Raw genomic sequence first — 20,184 nt, 5'->3', positions numbered from 1 at the left:
TGATGCCATATTGCAACCTTACATTTGGTAAAAATTAAGCGATTAGTAAAGAATGTATGTTAGGTTAGATATGCATAAAACTGGTATCAAAAATATTTTCAACATTACTAAAAAATTGTTATTGAATTCCATGTGCTGTTCACCTGTCGGAGAACAGAACCTCTTGGATAGATTTCGATATCAGGGTTTGGGTACATTATGTCCCTGAAATTTGCGTTAGCGCCTTACGAGTGAGAACAGAGAGCTTACTTTTTGGACTAATAAGGGTGAGGACTATGATTGTATAACTGAATAATTTTCACACAAATCACAATATATCACAATGTTACACACTGCATGCCAGTCAATCAAAGCAGTGATTTTACTTATCCTGAATATTGCCACAGGCCATAAGTTCAGTTTATGTAATAGCTTGGATAATGTCAAGATAAATGCAGTGATTTCAAACACTTTCAGGATCCTGGGGCAGAGTAACAAAAATGTTTTCAACATTCAAAGGAGGGTGCTTGTTTGGAAGGTAAGGTATTTCTTAAATCCTTTAAATTTCCTTCAGAGAAATACACCTATAACATATTGAATTAACAAACCTCCTCTCCTGCAAAGTCAGAGTGTTTTAAGTCAGCAAAGACACTTGATCTGAACTCACACAGGGTAGAAATTTAATACAGATCTTGTTCAACAGTATCACACAAACATACCTTTCATTCCTTAAAAAGGGTCTAAGAGCTAAAGTATTTAGGTTCACCGAAACAACCGAGAAAATACGCTGTCACACACCCTCTAGATATTTCTCAGCAAAAAATAAAGAGTGGCCATCAGAAGGCAGTGACCTAGTTCAAATGCAGTGTTCCAGTTTTCTCCCACTGTGCCTTTGAATGATACTGATTAGTGCCCTCCGGTCAAGAGGAGGCCAGAGAAAGAAAGCATTTCAATGGCTAAAACTAAAAAAAATAAAATAAAAAAAGGACACCAATTGTATCAATATCTAGTCTGATTGACCCATAAGCCTGTGGAATATGACAAGTGTTTTCTAAAAAACTATTTCTTTATGATGTCTTAGTAGAACATCACCGGGCTTTACTAGGAGTGTCTTGGGAGCATTAACAGAGGATGTTTCAGCTCTGATTGGTGAGCTGAAGCAGTCAGCTGAAAATGATCCACTTAGTCTGGAGAATTTCCCACTACAGTAATGTTAATCTTTTGCCACTGACTCTTACTCTAATCTGGAGCCTGGAAGAAAGCCAATATCAATGTTTTGCAGAAGTTTAAGGGAATTAATAAAATGATGTATTAATAAAATGATGTATTAACAATTTAAATAGATCAACTTATTTAGAACTAAGCTACATGCAAATTCCATGTAGTCTGGTTTAATTTTTTTCTGATGTAAATACACAAATAGAAATAGGTAGATGATGGCAGCCTGTAAAACAGAACTGAGATTGAATCTACTTCTCAAAATGACTGCAAAGACACAATAACTCCCATGTTGGTAATGTCAGAAGTTTGAGTCTGTTCAAGGAATGGATATGAACAGTATGGACACACCTCGGGAGGATTTCAGTGTCCTCGGTTATTAAAAGCATGTTGGAAAAAACTTCCTACAGAATAAAACAAAATTAATCTGCAGATGAATATCTTCATAACACTGCTACATAGTTAACTAGCTGACTGTGCAGTGCACAGTACTTCCACCCTACATACTACAGTTAAGAATATCTTGCTGACTACAGAGTTCAAAACCACTTAGGATACAGACGTCAGCTGAATCTGCTTGGTGTTTTGTATTAACAGTAGAAACTCTATCCATTTCATCCTCCCAAGGATTTGTTAACTGATGGGAGGGTGTCACTGGTTACACACTGCGATACCAGGGTTTCATTCCACATTGTTGTTCAGCAGGCCAATATTAGCCATTGACATCAAGGTCACGAACTTAGTACAAACAGGTTTCCTTGGAAGGATTTTACAGCAAGTCCAGCTGTTACTGATGGGTCTAAGTCTACAGCCCTAGTTGTTAGTACGCCTTTATAGGTGTGTATTCACTGATGTACCCCTTACTCCTACACTCTTGCTTTTGTCATCACAAGGCCAAATCGAGCTCTGGTTCTTCCTTTTTGAGGAAACATCTGCTGGGATGATTGTGTAGGCCCCTGCTAGCACTGACAGAAGAAGGTGTAGAAAAGCACTAACAGGACATGAGCACAGAATAAGAGGCAGAAGCATCCTGTGTCCTCAGTGTCTGAATACAGATTCACCTGTTTTCAAGGAAACAACCTGCATTATCCACAAGTGGACATTAAACCTACCTTGCGGCTAGTACATATCAATACTGCCCTGTCCTCCACAGATCTGGCACTTACAATTGTGACCAGACATAACTGACAGCTGAAATAATAACAAATATGGTTGGGTAGTCAAGGTTTCCACTGTGGCCCCAATGTAAAATCCAGACTTTCCAGAACTAATAGAGCCTTTTCAAATATCTATGGTGTGTGTATTACATAATGTTAATGTAAAATCATAGATCATGTTTTTCACTCCAGTGGGCTGATAACTTATATGATGCACATATGAAATATAATAATTCTGTAAAGTGCCCAATTTATAATTATTTTATCTGACTTCTCCACTTATGTCAGCCACTCTCTCATATATCCCATATGGAGTTCGAAGACTAGCAGAAACACAGGAATTTTAAAGTTTCAAGTGGTATTGCCTTTGCAAATCCTAAGATTTAAACCCACTAAAGCTTTAGTCTTGTCAGTCAGTCCAAACAAGTTAAACTGATTTTTGTATGAAACAGAAAGGCGTAATCATAAATGCCTATGTCACACTTTTAAACCTCGAAACGGTCAAATGCTGAAACTACTATTGCAGTTGATTCACTGACACATTGTACACACCCTAACAGTTACCTGTGCAGTTAAGCAAGTAATCCTATGGTTTCGGAAACGAATTGGCCTTTTAACTAGCCTCGCCTGTAGCTAACGTCGATGAGGTGGCACATCTGGTTCGTTAAGAGTGCAGCCTTTCTTTTCTTTCTTTTTTTAAATCATAGCAGTTATCTTACCTTTCTAGCTAAATCGACGTATCTAGTGAGACAATATCCTGTTTATGATGAGTTATACCTGGTACCATCAACATGTTCAAACATCCGAATAACCCACTGACTGACCACTGTGGTAACGTTAAGCATAGCGACTGAAGCAAGTCCCACAAGTCCAAAAGTCTCCGCAATGTCATCGAAGCTCCAGTAGGGCACACTGCTGCTACAAGTTGGCAAATTGTTACAGATTAGATCACCTGTAAAGATAGCTTGCTGTGTGATGTTGTTGTAATAAGCAGTTCGTTGACTGTACTGTCACCTCTCCGGCTTAAATGAATCCCAGTCTGTTAATTATCAGGATAAGAACAGACGTGATTAGTTGCTAAGTAACGTTAGCAGTGAGGCCCGAGCAACACGGCGAACCGGTGGTCGGGACCAAAAGAAGGGTTGGTTAGCTAACGGTAGGTTAGCTAGCTAAACTAACACCCCAAGTAACGTATACACTACCTGAACAACTTTCACATGCGGTTAATTTCCTGGTTCATCAGCAGCAAAAGGACACGCACATTCACGGAAATACATGACCTAGGCGTGAGCTAACGTTAGCTAATACTGACCTGATATGTTTCTGTACAGCCTACGTCTTCTCAGTAAAAAAACACACAGCAGCTACTAGCTAAGTGGGGAACCACGACGACTCCGATCAGACGCGGGTAGGCACAGCCCAGTGTACGAGCTGTCTGTCCAACGGTCGAGGGAAACGTCAACTTTAAGTGCCGACCAAAGATGATATATTCAGTAAGATGGAACACTCCCTCACAAAACAATTTCCAGACAAAACAACTTTACTGGTACAATTGGGAAATCAAAGGGAGTCACAATATGATAGATTATGCTCCTATTTGTGCTGGCAAAGGTACAAGTTTGTACTGTGGAGCAGTTCAAATGTTTATACCATCAAACAATGTTATAATTCAAGCATACAACGTGCAAGTAGAGAAGTAAACCCCATACAACTCTATGTCAATGTTTAGGATTGGAACAAATTAAATCCCATACTTGATTAATCTCAGATTTTTCAAATTATAACAAACTAAATAACATAATATGGGGATTTTTTTAAAATATAAAAATTGTAATTATGAAAAGTCCAATTTTAGGAAAAAAAATAACTATAGCAGTCTTAAATCCAATAGTCAAAATGTGACTTAATGTCTATTTTGAACATAAAGACCGACAGAATGTAAAAGTTGAATTAAAAGTTTAGTTAAGAGTTTAGACCTGCAATGTAATAGCTTTATTACAAAAGGTTTGAGTGTAGACCGTACCAGAGACCTGATCTGTTTCATATGACTTTGCATGGGGTTAAATAACTGTCCTCTTGAAATTCTCAAAGGTTCATTCAGAAACAGGAGCGTGTATAATTGCATTAGTATGTTCTGTATGGGAGTATCTTGTATGCATGTATGCAAGTCATTTACAATTATTCTGTGTGTAGGCGAGTGTTGGTGTTTACTGTTAAATGCTAATAGTTTGGAATATGGACTGAAGTCATAGAAACACAATCGACAAAACTTGAAATTGGAAAAAGTATACAATATTTTTGCTAGCAATAGAATAAATATTCTCTACTGAATATGTGAAATTAATAGAAATACCAATTTCCATGCTCCAAAATTAATTATATTAAAAGTCCTGCTGAATGTGTAAGAAAAGTAATTTTCATCCAAAACACACACACACACACACACACACAAGGTGACCATTTTCAGCTAGCCTCTATAGCTTCTTTAAAGCGGTTTGTTTTTTTGCTTGCAGATGAGTTTGAAACAGACACTGAACTTTATTTCAGCTGGGATATAAATCTATTAAGACAAAATGTAGACCAAGGTTTCTAATGTCTCAGGGACAAAATACACATTGTAGTGTAGTTCCAATTACATGCAATTTGATTTGCAATGTGCATTAAATCAGCAAGGAGCTGATTTTAGAAAGAAGGGTCAATTTGTTCACTAAACTCTGCTAAGGATGGTTAAACAATCAACTACACCATCTGTGCTGTCAACAGCTAAATGAAATCAAACCCACATCTAGCCATGGCTGCCAGACGAAATAACGCACTGAAGCAAGTGAAAGCATGTTTACTTAAGGGTTTTAAGCAATTTAAGTAGAACGAAAATAGAAAAAGGCCATTTTAACATCATGGTATTAAAATTATTACAGGTCAAGAAATGACCATTTCACAAATTTTACAATAAAATAAACAGCATGAGTAACAACTGTTACAAAAAACTGAGACTTACTGATCAAAACTTAAAAACTATTGTTGTTGCAGCATCCCTTGATGTCCCTTCCTTTGTACGTTTACAGATCAAATGTATATACACAGCATAGACATTCAACTTGGTACAAAAAATAAACAGCTAAAAACATGCTTGATAGGATGGTCATGAAAATAGAAGTTTGTTTAAAAAATATAAGTTTACCCTTGTGTTCCAAACGAAGACAGTACATTGTTATTTTTTTTGCTAAACTTCGAGGGGAACTTTTAAGCAAGTCTCTGATCCTAAGGTATGTCCCTGTGGCTTCAGCAACTTCAGTGTACTCTGGTGTATCTTCAAACGGAACGATGCCAGCTGCAAACCTGCTACGGTGAGGAACAGCTGTTATCTTCTCGTCATGCGTAGGAGAAGCACAATCTCCAGCTGCTCCATTAGAGAAATCTAGATCAGGGCTCTGGGGGTTGCCTTCCTGGCGTTTGATCGGACCAGGACTCTGGGGGCTGTCGTCTTGGGTTTTGATCGGACCAGGGCTCTGGGGGCTGTCGTCTTGGGTTTTGATCGGACCAGGGCTCTGGGGGCTGTCGTCTTGGGCTTTGACTGGACCAGGGCTCTGGGGGCTGTCGTCTTGGGCTTTGACTGGACCAGGGCTCTGGGGGCTGTCGTCTTGGGCTTTGATCGGACCAGGGCTCTGACAGCAAACCTCTTGAACCCCTGGTTCACTTTGATTTTCACTGCTATGGCAAGTTTCAGCAGGTCTTGTTGTGTCCATCGTTTCTTCAACCTCCTCCGTTTCTGTGTCGACATGCACAGGTGTGGACACACTTGGTGAACTGGGTACAGGTGTTCCCACTGCAGGTGTCTCAGATTCACTATTCGTGGCAGTGTCAGCATTTTCTAGAGCTGCCCAAATCAGCCTCTGCTGCTCCTCCAGTTCCTCCAATGACAATTCATCCTCCGTTCCGTCCACAGTCTCATCAACTACTACCCAGTTACTCCCCCGCAGAGCTGGCGAGCCGTTGGTGGGTGTGGGAGGAGGAGTACCTTTAGGGAGAGGTGGGGGAGTGGGTGTAGCAGGTGGAGTGCCCTGGGGTAAAGGAGGCGGTGAACTGAAGCACGGGGAGCCAGGGGGCATCGGAGGTTGGAACTGGAAGTCACCTGGGCCATGATAAGGTGTTCCTGGGTCTGAGGGAGGACACCCAAAGGTTAGTGACGATTTGAACCAATGAAGAGGCAGCTGATTCAAGTATTTCTGTGCATTACTCTGCATTTCAGCTATAAATAAAAACAGAAGATCTTTTTACAACGTGGCAACATTGTAAAAAGCAGTTTTTTTTAAATCAAGTCACAAGAACAAAAGTGTGGATATCTAGATTATGATCGAGAAAAATCTTACTGCTGCAGTTTTGACTGGTATTTAGTTTTAAAACATAATATTGTGTTCAAGTAACTTCTGTAGGACATTTAAGACACATTATGATGTGGCTGCTGAAAAAAAGTGACTGGGAGGAACAGTTACCTGATTCAATATCCATGTCCGAGCTTCTATCAGAGTTCCGATCCGGACTGGACCTCGTCTTCTTCCTTTGCTGTGGAGATGATTCAGATTCATGCCGTCTCTTGTTGCAGGTGGCACCAGGCTGTTGGCAAGGACGAATGACACATGGAATGAATATATTTAAGGGCTTTTCCTAAATGCACAGTTATCACACGTCCTCTTTGTCTGTGCTAATTAATTGATAAAACATGGAAACATTAAATTTCAGAGGCTGGAATGAGAGAAATGTGCACTCAGATTCGTATGAATGGCTGTCTAATAGGGAATATGAAGAATGGGCATCCATTGCATGTGAACAGCATGGATACTAAATTGTATCCTCAAAATGATTAGACACTACAACAAGGAGGTGTGTAAGAATTACATACATTTTTGTATTCCTACTGTTCTACAGTTACTTGCAGAATATATAATTTTATTTATTTAATATTAATGTCCTGAGATTTGTGTTGGATTATACGGATGCAAAGATTGACATTTGTGCTTTTATGAATACATAACCTTGAGCAGTGTGGTTGGTTGGGGGGGGGGCAAAGTGGTGTGACTTTATAATATTTATTTTCATTATTTGGTCACATTACTTTAAAGTAATGCATCTACCTATCCTGCTCAAGTTCAAGTATCAAGAACGAAGATTGAGAGCAGCTGAATTTGTGGTTGAAAAGGACAGAAATCACTGCAATATCTACTATGTGGATATAATAATCCAACAATTCGTATGTAACATTATCATAACTCAAGAGCTTCTATTAAAAATGTGTCTTTAGTTTTAAATTACAGTGATATCATGGAGAATGAGGGCAGATCTGACAAATATTACCCAAGGTAATATTTCATGTCCAGAAGGATTTGGTTAAAGCAGTGCAAGACTGTCAGATAGAAGAAGGTGTAGCCTACATGTTTCGACAGGATAAACATAACCACTTGAGGAACTTTCAGATCATTACCATAGGGAAGTTGTTGGACAGGTAAGCTGCATAGTTTTGCTTCATGTGGTTGGTCTGCATTGGAATAGAACCATACTGCATATACTCCTGGAGGTCAGAAAAAGAGAACGAAAAAGTGTGAGATGCACAACTCTTGTAAAGATGCCCTGCCACTAAAAAGCATAACAGTGTATGGCTATTATGAGGCTGACTCCGTATGATAGACAAAATCATTTATACACACAAAACGCATACATCTAAATAAATAAACCTTTTTCTGATAATTCAGATACCTGGAATCACAGCACCAACAACTAGTGATTTAGTCAACAAAATGATTATATTGTAGGACTTACATCTTTCACATTGTGTGACGCAGTTACATTGAAGCCTGGGAAATCTACCAGTTTGGAAACATCATAAGAGATGTTTTGCGAATTGGTATCGTCTGTTATTTTACCATCATTTGAAACTATAAACACAGAAAAAACACAGATTCAGCCCAACATTTGTACATAACAGCATTCTTATGTTTTGCAGTAGTTAGTTAGAAGATCTGTGTGACAACATAAGTTTCAATTTCTTTTAAAACCTACCATTTCCATCATACATTGTTAAACCAGAGTTTTCCATCTCTGCCTCTTTGAGCCAACCTGGTGGATAGCCTAACTGCCTCATGCGATAAATTAGAGGTGAGAGGGTGTTTCCATCAATTCCCAGCGCTGTCAACAGATCCTCACTGTACAAAAGCACAACATAGTGTAAAACATTAAATTATCAAGATTGGCAGGCTCTCTCTCTCTCTCGATAGATAGATAGATAGATAGATAGATAGCATGTGATTAAATGATGTTTGTGTCTACCTCATGACTCCAGGCTTGTATTTAGCAAACCGCTCCTCCACTTCATCAGCATGGTATCGCTGGTTACTCTGCATGGCCTGGTTGTTGTTCTGATTAAACTCCTTCCTTCTCTCATTAATTGCAGCCATGTCTTTAGGCTTGGAAGGTAAACATGTATAAATGTAGTAAATCAAGTTCATACTCTTCTCTCTCTCATCTTTAACTTGGGCTCATACCATAATAATGCTTAATTATTCTTACCTTGGGACAGTCTCTCAGCTGATGACCACTCAAACCACAGTTGAAACACATTGATTTGGATCTAGAATGAACAGATCGGTGATACGCATCATATAGGTATATGCAACAAAGCAACGTAACAGAGCTAGTTAGAAACAGAAGATGAAAACTAAATAAAGCTTCATTAAAAACCTGACATACCTTTTGTCTTTCATTTCTATATCCTGCCCATCTGTGCCAACGACTTGGTTAAAAACCTGGTGATAGCTTTGCAACAATTCAGGAAAATGTATCGTTTGTGCAAAACAAAGCAACAAACTTGTTATCTTGTCTATGTAAACGCCTCAATAGACTTATATGCTGGATATTTTAAATAAACTGCCACATTTCAAATCAGGACATCTTTCCTTAAGTTTTTTTTTAAGTCTTATTCCATGGCAAAACAGTTCTCAAATGCGCAATACATGTTCAAAACAGATGACCTGACAGACTAGACAGACTGTCGATTTTTGATGATGTGTCTATTTATCCATCTTAAAGATACGTTGGAACATCCCATCCATCTGTCAGCTGGGGGTTTTCATTCACCAGAGGCTGTCCAAGTTTATCAACACTGAATGTAGTGAAATATAAGACACTTCCAACCACCTGAGATAGAAAAATAAGAAAAAAAGTTAAGGATACGGTACAATATCATGTAGACTAGATTTGAAAACATCCGATTTTATTTCTCATGTGGCAAGAAATTGTGCAATATGCAAACCACTGACAATAACTAAATACTCACTTTAAACGCTTCAGTTGTTGTTCTTACGCTACTGGAAGAGGACTTCTGCAGATCTTGCAGATCTTCATCCAAAGCAAAAGCTGAATTCTTCATAGAGGATAGAAAATGTTTTTGTTCATAGCAAATTCATAACTGTATTGATATTAAACACAATAAAATAAATTCAGGGTAAACACCTGAGGTTTCATTTGCAAGATGGAGTTTTTCTTTTCATTGCTTGGTTTCTGGTGCTTCAAAATCACATTGCAGATGCAATCTTCAATTTCTTGACGACACTGCCTGAAAGGGGAGATTTGTTGTTTTCTGTTAACAATTTAGCGATGATGTGCACACACAGCAAAGTACATAATATGCTGTACTATCATCATATTAGCCATAATGTAAAACCTACAAGTGTTGGCAAAATGTTTTAACATTAACAAGGTTAAAAATGTATATATTTTTACCATTACAACCTCAACTTGACAGTCAACAAGACGTCAAGACAGACGTGACAAAACCTACTATGCAAAGGACAAGTGAGCAAATAAACACATTTGACTGCTTACTTTGAAATAATATTGTTTGCATAAAGGATTTGAAGAGCTGGCCCGTCGATGTTGACATCTTCGATTGTGATGCCGCTGTAAAGTCAGAGGAAAATTAGCACTGGTGGTGATCAGTTTCGTTTCATTTGTTGTGCGCATTAGTGTCAGCTAACGTTAACAATTACCTTGGTCGTGTCAGGATTTTCAGTTTTCTTCTCAAACCTTTATGTAACTACGAGTTAAGGAAATAGACAGAAAGCCTACAAAAGATCCATTAGCAAACATTTTCAGGTTGTGCTTTTTCTGTTTTGGTTACAGACAGGAGGGTCTCACGGTGCTAGCAGACGTTCGCTAATGCTAACTTAGCTACATCCACAGTGCTAGCACACAATGAGCACATCTGACACAAGGATATTCTCCTCGGTGAGTCTCTGAATGTAGTCATCATACTCCTCCAGTCTGCTCCGGAGCTGGCTCGTCTCCTCCTTGTCCTCCTCATCATCTGTGAAGCGAATATGCGTCGGGACCGGTGCGGAGTCATCAAGCAGCTGAAAGAGCTCACAATCGCCGAAATCAACTTCAGCCATTTTTACCCAGCTACTAACGAAAGCAACTATCCTTCGAATTCATTGGTCCTCCTTATGTCACGTGTAAAGTAGACGTAAACGTGGTTGGGAGGAGAAGTTGATTGGGTTTATTTAGCCCACAACATTGTATTACAGGTTACAGAAATCCAACAAAAAGAGAAGAAACTCTGCTGCTTCTAAAGATCTCCTCACAATACTATGTGTAAATGTGTATGTTACACATAAACCAAACATCACGAAGAAGACCACACAGGGTCAGCAAATAAAGGAGCCACTCTTATTAATTTCTAGCCGCTATGACCGCTTCTTTAGTCCTTAATAAAGCGTTGAGGGCTTATAGTGCTCCAAACCTTACGCTTCTGTTCCGTTGAGTCAGTTCAGTTTATTTGTTCCAGTCGTTTGACTTCGTTTACAGTATTCTGGTAAAACATTCAGTCTTTCTACAGGACAGGACACAAGTTTGACTAAGTGAGAAGCTTACTTTGCTCCCAGCAATGTCAAGTTGCTCAACTATCCACTTAACTTTACCGCAGTGGGACGGGGGCGCACGGAAAATTCGCTTCATTCACTTGGTGAATCTGACATCGTTCAGGCTGACAGAGTGTCCCAACAAGGTGAGTGTATTACTGCAGAGCAGACCTTATTTTTACAGTCTGTAGTGCATACTCAAAGATATGTTTTGCTCTTTGCTTCAATGAAAATTGTAGATTTGTTTTTGTAAACATATCTTTCATAACCCCTGAAACCAGCTAGATGGTGCTATATCGGCCATCATCTTTTGGAGTGTAATTTACATGAATTCTAGCTTCTTCTTCTTGATATGTAATATATACAATCTGTCCATCCCAATGTATGACCACGTCTTAATTGAATACATCATACGGAGGTGGGTTCATATGTATCCTCTGTCTGTTTCAGAGTCCAGTGGTCCCTCTCTATTTAGGAGCTGATCTCTTCTCCAACACGGACATCCGCACTGAGAACCATCCCAGACACCACGCCAAGTTTGCCAAGAAAGGATTTGCAACAAAAATATGTTTTTCCTCGGGTAAAATGCGATTTAAAATAGTACCATAAAGACATAACAATGACTTTCCACCACACACACACACACACACACACACACACACACACACACACTCTAACACTTGACAGTTGAATGTTGACTTCTTGTTGCAGCATTCAGGTTCCATGGGTTGAAGGTACCTACTGCAAATAACAGCCTCTGGTTCTACAGCGTTCAAGGACTTTTTCGAGTAGCCTTTGAGATGTACAGTAAGCAAGAGCAGCTTGCTGTACTAGAGAACTTCCAGGTGACGTACGGTTAACATTGTAACATCATGCATCTTTACATTATATATATTTCTTTTTTATATATACACCCTCCTCAAAATATCTTTTGATTTATTAGTCTTTCCTTTTGTAGGATGTTTGGAAATCGCAGATAAACGACAGCCCTCTGAAAATGAGTTACAGCCTCAGTGTGCAGCTCGACTTTACACTATCCAGCAGCCTGCATGATACAGAATCAAGGATTGAATTGTCACAACCTCAGCAGTGCCAGGTTGTCAGGGATTCGGTGGAGGTATATGGCAGTGACACAGGTGATACATCAGCAGATCACGATTATTGTTCTTTTCCAAAGCATAGCTTGCAAACTGAGCAAAGTCGACTGGTATCCACAGTGAGACAAAAATTGCACAGCTTGGATGACAAACTCTCATCTGAGACTCAAAGCTACACAGAACAGCTGGAGACTATCTTGCTGCTTTTGGAGAACATTGATCGGTACATAAATGGGAATCTAGAAGAAAAGGATGTGACAGAAACCGTGCTAGCCTTGCTAAAGGCCAAAGACTGGGGCTGTGTGTATTCAAGTTCCCTGCTTTGCGGTATAGGATGCTGGCTAGGCCAACAGTTTCATGCAGCCAACAGCAGCATCAGCCAGAAAGTGGAGGGTTTTAAAGTTCAGCATATTGAACAAATTAGCGATTTGCCACCTGCTGAGGAACTAGCAACAGAGCTATTCCCAGAAGCCATGCAAACACTGCTGCTTCATTGGATGGGCTTAACTGAGGAGTCCACCGTGGAGAGGAGACACAGCGAGTACCCAATCCTGCTCCTTATCCTTGAGTTTGCCAACCACAACCTCATCACAGGTGTGGCTCATGTGCTGTACTCCAGTCTTATATGTAAATAGTGGATTTCCATTGAGGCATCAATACAAAGACCTGAAATGTAAAACAATTTCCAGTATTCTAATAAATGTGTGATTTTGATCAATATTGTTATTGCCATGACATGATCATTTTATATTATTGTTTTACAAAATTGATTCCAAAATAATTCTTTGACAACACAAATGACATATTGTGAATGCTAATTATTTTACTGATGTAAAGCAGGTCTTTAACAGTTGCTTTAACTTTACATCAACCTGATTCCACATGATTTTTGCCACCTTTGTTGCTATATACATTTATTCTGGAAAAATATTGATATTGCTATAATTTTATATTCATCAGCCAGCTCTGGCAACACTTAGTTAATTTGAACCAAAATGTAATAACCCACAGATATCACATGAAAATAATTAAGTGAGGTGACGTATGAAAAATCTTATTCAACACAAAACTAATTTATTTCAACATTTGAAATATGTGTGATTTCTCCTGTCAAGCACATCTTTACCCATAGCAATCCTGAAGACAATATGTATTACAACCCACTGTTTTGTTTTTCCCAATCAGGAGAAATGAATCTGTGGGATTCTGATAATGCTACATTGACTTCAGATGTCTTTTGCTAAATGGATGTAAACAGTGCCTATTGAACCACATTATATTCAGTTTATGTTCAAACAACCACATAGCAATATATATTTGAGTTAAAAAAAGCTACCACATTATTCAAACAAATATCTAATATTAACCAGTATCAACCAGTCAAAGTGATGCATCCTTTTGCAAAGATTACAGTACAGATTAATTAACACTGAGACAAACTCAGCATCCGGCTATTTACATTATAACGTTCCAATATGCAAGATGTTTTCTATAAATAAATTGCAGATTCAGAGCAACATCCATGCAAGCTTGAGGGCTAGCGATAATTGGGTGTCCTGGATGAGTGGCAAAGAAGGCCAGTGGTTGGCACTAGATAGAGTCCATTCCACGTGAGAATGAGGAGGAGAAGCCAAGGCCCATTCCCCTCTGGGTGTGTGTCTGCGATCGAGCCATTTCATACTGAACGTCAAGGTTCCTAAACATCTCCTCCTGCTTCTGAAGAGTCTTCAAGCCTTCATCGTTAAGTGGTTTGGCAGCTTCGACTTCATCCTCTCCCTGTAAAGACACCAAATTCAATTTAACTCTGAAAAGTTTAGGCTTAGAAAGCTCAGAGTGGTGGACTAAAGATTTAACAGCAAATACCCATTAGTTGAGTAATTCTACTTACTTTAATACCCATTAGTTTGCGGAATTTAACATTTTGGTTCTTGTTTCCAAAGTTTAGCTTCTCCCACAACTCAGCGGTCTGAGACTTGTCCTTAAAAACAAATGATAAGCATCATGTAATGAATATATACAAATATTGTACATAAAGTTATCCTTTTAAACAAATTGAGGAGGAAATGCTGTGCACGCATAGAAATGGTGACTAAAGAAGAAATAACGGCAAAATCCAATCTTACCCCCTCCTTTTTTCCCTGCCATAGCATTTTCCTCTTTTTCTCCTGGTCTGCAAACTTCATGGGGTTTACAGCGGATGGGTTATAGTAGCTGGGCACAGCAATACCAGTCTCTGCCAGTGTTTTTGCTTGAAGGGCTGCCATCTGCGCAGCCATGGCTATCTGAGGTGTGACCTGGGTCCCAGAGGCCAGGAGGGCCGCCACATTAAGGGCAGGGTTTGAGGTGGTCGCTGCAGCTGCAGCAGCTACTGCTGCGATAGGGGCAGTTACTGGAAACAAAATACACAGACCAGCATAAGTAAGTAACTGAATCTTGACTCAAATAATCAATTTTAAAACGTGGCACAATCAGCCCTTCATACCTGCAGCTATCTCCTGCTGTTGCTGCTGCTGTTTCTCCAACATTTCTTTCTCCTTCTGCTCCTGTAGCTTCTTGGCTCTCTCCAGCCTGGAAAGAAAAAGAGAGAAAAGATGGTTAATTATAAGGTTTAAAAGCCTATTGTGCTCACTGCTGTGTGTGATAATATGACCTGTATGCAAAAATTCATAGCTCAACATGTTGGGAGACATCACCCAGACTTTACATATATATTGGTTGAGCATTTGTGCCTTTATTTAAAACGGGGACAGTAGAGATTTGAAAGGAAATAAAAAGGGAGAAAAAAAAGAGGGGTAACATGCAACAAAGGTCCCCGGCCAGACTCTAAATGGTGACGTTGATATTACATGGTCAGTGTCTTAGATACCTAAAGCACCAGTACACCCCACCTATGTCAATTTTATGTTTCCTTGTTTTCCTACCAATGTGGTTTTATGAACAACAATGCTCTCTGGCAAGTGCAACATAGGTGAGAAGTCAAATTACAGCCAAACCCAACAACTTTCATCTGAATAACTTCAGAAATGAATGAATGGTGGCTGAGTGGTGAGTTTTAAAATGTAGTTCCTAATCTGTGATTTTCCTGCTAGCCATCTCATCTTCTTAAAATGTCAGGCATTAGTAGTGCAGTAAAAGTTAACAATGTCTGTATAACAGGCTTTTTAAAGCTTTGTAGCTGCTATTACACAGATACAATAAGCACCTCTACCATTTCTTGGATTTGGCCAGAACAGAATGACCAACCGTCTATATTGTAAATGCCCTGTAAACTGTTGCCTTGCCTTCTGGCCAGGGCCTCTTGTGCATCCATAGCTGTGTTTCGGCCCCTGAAGGCAGGTGGATTAACAGACCTGCTTCGACTCTTTCTACGCACTTTCTCACTCCTTTTCTTTCGCTCCCTGGTGGAACAACCAAAAAAGAAATCTATGAGCATACTGTTAATGACAAGTAGATTGTAAGCATGCAGGAACACAGGTCAAAAATACTTAACCACAAGAAACATGGACATTTCAATTAAGCTCACCTGCTCTTACTGCGACTTCTGCTATGATGACGGTGTTTGGTCCTTGAACCTGAGCGAGACCTAGCCTTCTTCTTCCTGTCCCGGCTGCGTGATCGTGATCGCCGCTTGTCCTTACTTTTGCTGTGAGGCCGCCTGAAAGCAATAAGATCCATCAACATGAATCACATAAATTACTGCCATGATTTATATTGCTACCATACATTTATCCTTGATCAAGAACAGATGATCTACTGTATATCAAAAATGCTAAGTGTATTTAATGAGACCAGAACTTCTACAATAGACATCATGTTTGACATCATTTGTTGGGCTGCTAATAAAAGTTCAAGCCAAAGCATCATTAATTCAGAAGCTATAACAGACCCTTGATCACAATGATTTTCCCTTTGCGTCATTAAACAAGTCAAAGGACCGCTGACCATATTTCTCTCTGCAGTTTAATCCGGACTAACCTCTCTCGTGAGTGTGACCTGGACACGCTCCTGCCCTTGGAGGGCCTCTTGTCTTTGCGTCTGGATCGCTCCTCTCCATTCTCTGCTGAAAGTCTCTCTGGCTCTTGCTGCTCATCTGTTTTTCTGTGTGATTTTGATGGCTTCTCAGAGTCCCTCTTTCGTGCCTGTTTTAAGAAGAAGTTGTCTCTTTCAGGAAAATAGTGCAACAAAAAGAGTTAGTACCATGGCTTAGGGCAGAAGGTATGTAATAAATGTTGACAAGTTGAAAAAAAAAATCCTTGTCATGTAAAATCCACTTTCATAACATATACTATGTCATTCTGTGAACATGATTGCTAGTGTGGGCATTTCTGTAATATGGACTAATTTGACTATTTCAATGTAATTACAGGAATTCCATCACAGACTGAAAACTCTTGTTCAGACTGCACCTTGGCCCATAAAAAACATGTTCTATATCTCTTATTGTCTCTAAATGTAGAAGTTGAAGTAAATCATCACACTTGATGAAGTTAGTGTACTTGCATGATTCTTGCAGTTTTTGGGGTTGTAACCACATGGTTGAATGCACTTATTGGGAGGCGCTTTGGATAAAAGCGCCAGCTAAATAAATGTAATGTAATGTAATAATGTAATTAATCAAACCAGCACGGTTGGAACCTCTCACATCTTGTAATAGCGTACATTCAACCCGTAAGATCTGATTCTCAGGAAAAAACCTAAATGTGGGTTTTTCAATGGTACCAAAATGCTTTGAACTTGAACCGACTGGAAGGGAGAAGTAGGGATGGGCCTCCAACTTACTTTTAACAGCTTCTTTACTTACGTCATCCAAATCATACAACACAAAATGATAAATGAACATGAAAAACACAGATACCCTCTCTAAATTAAAATAATGCATTTCTTTCTATTTTTGCCAGGTTTAATGTCCTATGCGTCATCTTATGTCAAATTCTCTTTATAGCAGAGTCACACCATCTCTATCTCATGTGAACATAGTTTGGAATGGGTCCTAATTAGTAAGATGTAGCATATCACTAAAGATTTGGGCAGTAGTTGTTACTAACTGAATTATGCCCATCCCTAGCTGAAAGAGATGCAAGAGTTAATTCCAATTTTTTTACTAATAGTGTGAGACAAATAGGAGTTTGAATGGCAGATATTTACCTGTCCCAGTAGTAGACATATTATTTTGCTATGTCAGCAGGGTCCTCTGTTCAGTCTCTTCGTGCATTAGCACGCTGAGTATGATTTATTATAGAAATGTTATCATGTGATCTACACACAGGATTTAACAAAAAAAAATCTGCTCTTCACCATTTACCATGGTTACAAACAATGACAGATATCCAAGGATGAAACCTTCTTTTGAAACATGTCAACATAGGAAGGGTAAAAAAAAAAAAGACCCTTTCCATGTGACTAAGCTCATCTCCATATATTTCTTTTGTTCTTAACTTTCGTTATTGAAACATATTTAACCTAATGAAATATACTTACCTCCACCTAAAACTAACAAGGAAAACTTAAGGCCTTCAAAAATCACATAAAATGTGTTTTTATTCATAGAAATGAATATATTAATTACCTCTTTACTCCTGCTGCGACTCCGTCTGTATTTCCGGTCACCTGAAAACAGCAGGAAGCAGAGTGCTGACAAAAGTACATTACAAAAAAAAACCTTTCAGCAGACTTGTAAAACAAAACAAGGTTGAGAAGAGCAAATATGGAAAAACACACAGTAAAGCTACTGTATATAATAACGTATGAAGTTGTTGGACACAATTCTGCAGTAGTTTCTGTTGGGGAATTGACTATTTCTATGGAGACATTAAATCTGCACTTTGTAAAACATGAGAGACTACAGACTTTAAACACTGATTGTGGTATATGTTAATATATTGCCCCCATACTATAGTGAAGGGACCTCAGTCCCCTCACAATGACAGACTTGTCCCCAATTGTTCTGGCCTTTTCAGCACTGTCTGGGTATCGTTACTGAATACTAACGTTTCCGGTCCCTGGAGCGTGACCTTGACCTTGAATGGTGGTGTTTGGAACTTCTGGGAGATCTGGATGACTCCATGCTGTGTTTTTTTCGGTGATAAACTGGGGAGCCTGTTCTGGTCAAGTCAACAGAGTCATTGTCACTTCCCTGGAAGTAATGGATAGGAGATAAACACACATCAGCAGCAAAATAGCATGCTCAAGCATTGATGTCCTTGTTGTATACACTCCCAATGGCAGTTGACATTAGCCCATAGCCAATTAGAAAACCCTTTACAATGTTGTTAAAAGTACCAGTGTATGAGACTATTTTAAACTAATCATATTTTGTTGAACAGGGTAATATAGGACATGCGTTTTAATATGGCTGAAGGAATTACTTTAAGATTATTATCCTTTAATCATTTTGCTCAATCTTTCCACTGCAAATGAGACACAAAAATACACATGCAAGAAATGTCGGGATTAACCGGTTTTGGCGTGACGTAATGTTCATAACTGTAAGAATTGTAGAAAATGTATGTGTGTGTGTTTTTAAATATATATAGGAAAGGAAAATAATTTATTGCAACATCTCTATTTACGACCACTAGTCAGCAGAAGAAATTAAATACAAATAAAAAAAAAAAACAGTTTTAGTAAGGCTGGGCTGAAGTGCTATATAGCCCATCTTCTTATTAAACACACGGTTTAAACCATTTGTTTATGCATTCTCTTTTGTATGCATTATGGGAAGTGTTTTTTTCATATTGAAGATTCTGTTGTTGTTGTTGTTGTCTTATGCACAGCCTTTTGATGTTCAGCACTTTTCCATTCACTGTAACGGTAACATCTGTGGGTATACCATAGATTGTATGTTTATAAAAGATGTATGATCTTGAGCTATATAAGGTTCCTTGTTGTATAGCTACATGCGACATCCGTGAATACGTTTAATCAATCCAAGTCAGATAGTAATAAGTTAATGGCCCATTAGTTACTATCTATATAGACTCAAAGGCGCTTTCAAATGTGGTATCAATAACACTAATGTTACCTTAGTTTACTATAAAAGATCCATCTCACAGTTAATCACAATGTTAAATAGCTGCTAACGTTGCTGATGTCTAGCTAGCTAATATAGGCAATTCTGTAGCTAAGCGTATTCGAAACATTACATCCGGGGAATTTGAGTATCATGACAATGTTTTTTAGACCAAAATGTAGCTAGAGCCAGATTGTAACAGAAAGAGCAGTCAAACAAAAGCAAGCCAGTTAACAAGTATGCTATCAACATTAGCTAGCTTAATCCTACTAACGTAACGTTCGCCATTCATACTTCGCCAGAGAGCAATTTTAGCGTTAGCTAGCTAAGTAGCTAGCTAAGCTAACTAACGCTAACCGCCATCTTTAACGTTAAGACAAATAATGTCTAAATAGAATCGTAAACCTATACATACGTTATATAAATGTTCCTGCATTTATGTATGTATGATTATCGTTATACAATGATACTTACAGACATAATCCTGAAGCACACTTTGTTGATTAACGTTACACGGCTGCTTTGTTGACTGTCCAAACCAGTGGAACTTAGCTGCTTCTCAACAGCCGTTGTCTAGCTCGGTTAATTTGATCCGAGTTGCCAGGTTTTGCCTGTCCTATCCCCTACATTCAGGCAAATGCTGACAGTTGTTGAACCCAGACCGAGCGGACCAAATAAGGAGCAGGGCCACGGCAAATATGTTAAAATAGAATAGTTAATTCAATTTTAACGAAGTCAATTCAATTATACGTAATTAAATAACAATTACGAGTTATGCGAGATATTCAATTGTACCACTGTGTGTGCAGAGTTTT

General features: G+C 38.8%; 4 protein-coding genes across 10 annotated transcripts in view; 1 reads left to right on the top strand and 3 right to left on the bottom strand.

Annotated features, from left to right (window-relative positions):
• clip1a (CAP-GLY domain containing linker protein 1a) overlaps positions 1–3,823 on the bottom strand; it is a 29,063-nt gene extending 25,240 nt beyond the window's left edge. For 3 of the 5 annotated variants that reach the window (XM_078250796.1, XM_078250798.1, XM_078250799.1), the window contains exon 1: positions 3,667–3,823. The gene's annotated coding sequence lies outside the window, so the exon portion shown is untranslated. The other 2 variants (XM_078250800.1, XM_078250797.1) reach the window with 2 other exon arrangements.
• Positions 3,824–5,175: 1,352 nt separating this feature from the next.
• zcchc8 (zinc finger, CCHC domain containing 8) lies at positions 5,176–10,832 on the bottom strand. Its single transcript, XM_078250801.1, has 14 exons — positions 10,624–10,832; positions 10,394–10,436; positions 10,230–10,304; positions 9,858–9,960; positions 9,682–9,768; positions 9,439–9,542; positions 9,096–9,161; positions 8,916–8,976; positions 8,676–8,812; positions 8,409–8,551; positions 8,169–8,284; positions 7,834–7,920; positions 6,848–6,968; positions 5,176–6,513 (listed from the first exon to the last, which is right to left on the bottom strand). Exons 1-14 carry the CDS (start codon positions 10,793–10,795, stop codon positions 5,414–5,416), a joined length of 2,415 nt encoding a protein of 804 aa, XP_078106927.1. The 5' UTR covers positions 10,796–10,832; the 3' UTR covers positions 5,176–5,413.
• LOC144518267 (uncharacterized) lies at positions 10,678–13,080 on the top strand. The gene is made up of 4 exons (XM_078250805.1): positions 10,678–11,409; positions 11,714–11,843; positions 11,975–12,108; positions 12,222–13,080. Exons 1-4 carry the CDS (start codon positions 11,290–11,292, stop codon positions 12,993–12,995), a joined length of 1,158 nt encoding a protein of 385 aa, XP_078106931.1. The 5' UTR covers positions 10,678–11,289; the 3' UTR covers positions 12,996–13,080.
• Positions 13,081–13,412: 332 nt separating this feature from the next.
• rsrc2 (arginine/serine-rich coiled-coil 2) lies at positions 13,413–19,971 on the bottom strand. 3 transcript variants are annotated; one of them, XM_078250802.1, is made up of 10 exons: positions 19,844–19,970; positions 18,349–18,493; positions 17,927–17,967; positions 16,336–16,499; positions 15,884–16,015; positions 15,642–15,758; positions 14,843–14,928; positions 14,484–14,749; positions 14,249–14,338; positions 13,413–14,136 (listed from the first exon to the last, which is right to left on the bottom strand). In XM_078250802.1, exons 1-10 carry the CDS (start codon positions 19,847–19,849, stop codon positions 13,951–13,953), a joined length of 1,233 nt encoding a protein of 410 aa, XP_078106928.1. In that variant the 5' UTR covers positions 19,850–19,970; the 3' UTR covers positions 13,413–13,950. The 3 variants fall into 3 exon arrangements, with proteins under 3 accessions (XP_078106928.1, XP_078106929.1, XP_078106930.1); XM_078250803.1 differs by having other exon boundaries at positions 15,711–15,758; XM_078250804.1 differs by lacking the exon at positions 15,642–15,758 and having other exon boundaries at positions 19,844–19,971.
• Between the last annotated feature and the right edge of the window lie 213 nt (positions 19,972–20,184).

This window comes from Sander vitreus, chromosome 5 (genome assembly GCF_031162955.1).
Source record: "Sander vitreus isolate 19-12246 chromosome 5, sanVit1, whole genome shotgun sequence".
In the NCBI taxonomy this organism is placed as follows: Eukaryota; Metazoa; Chordata; class Actinopteri; order Perciformes; family Percidae; genus Sander; species Sander vitreus.
Note: the sequence above shows the minus strand (reverse complement) of the source record. Positions and strands in the feature narration are given on the sequence as shown.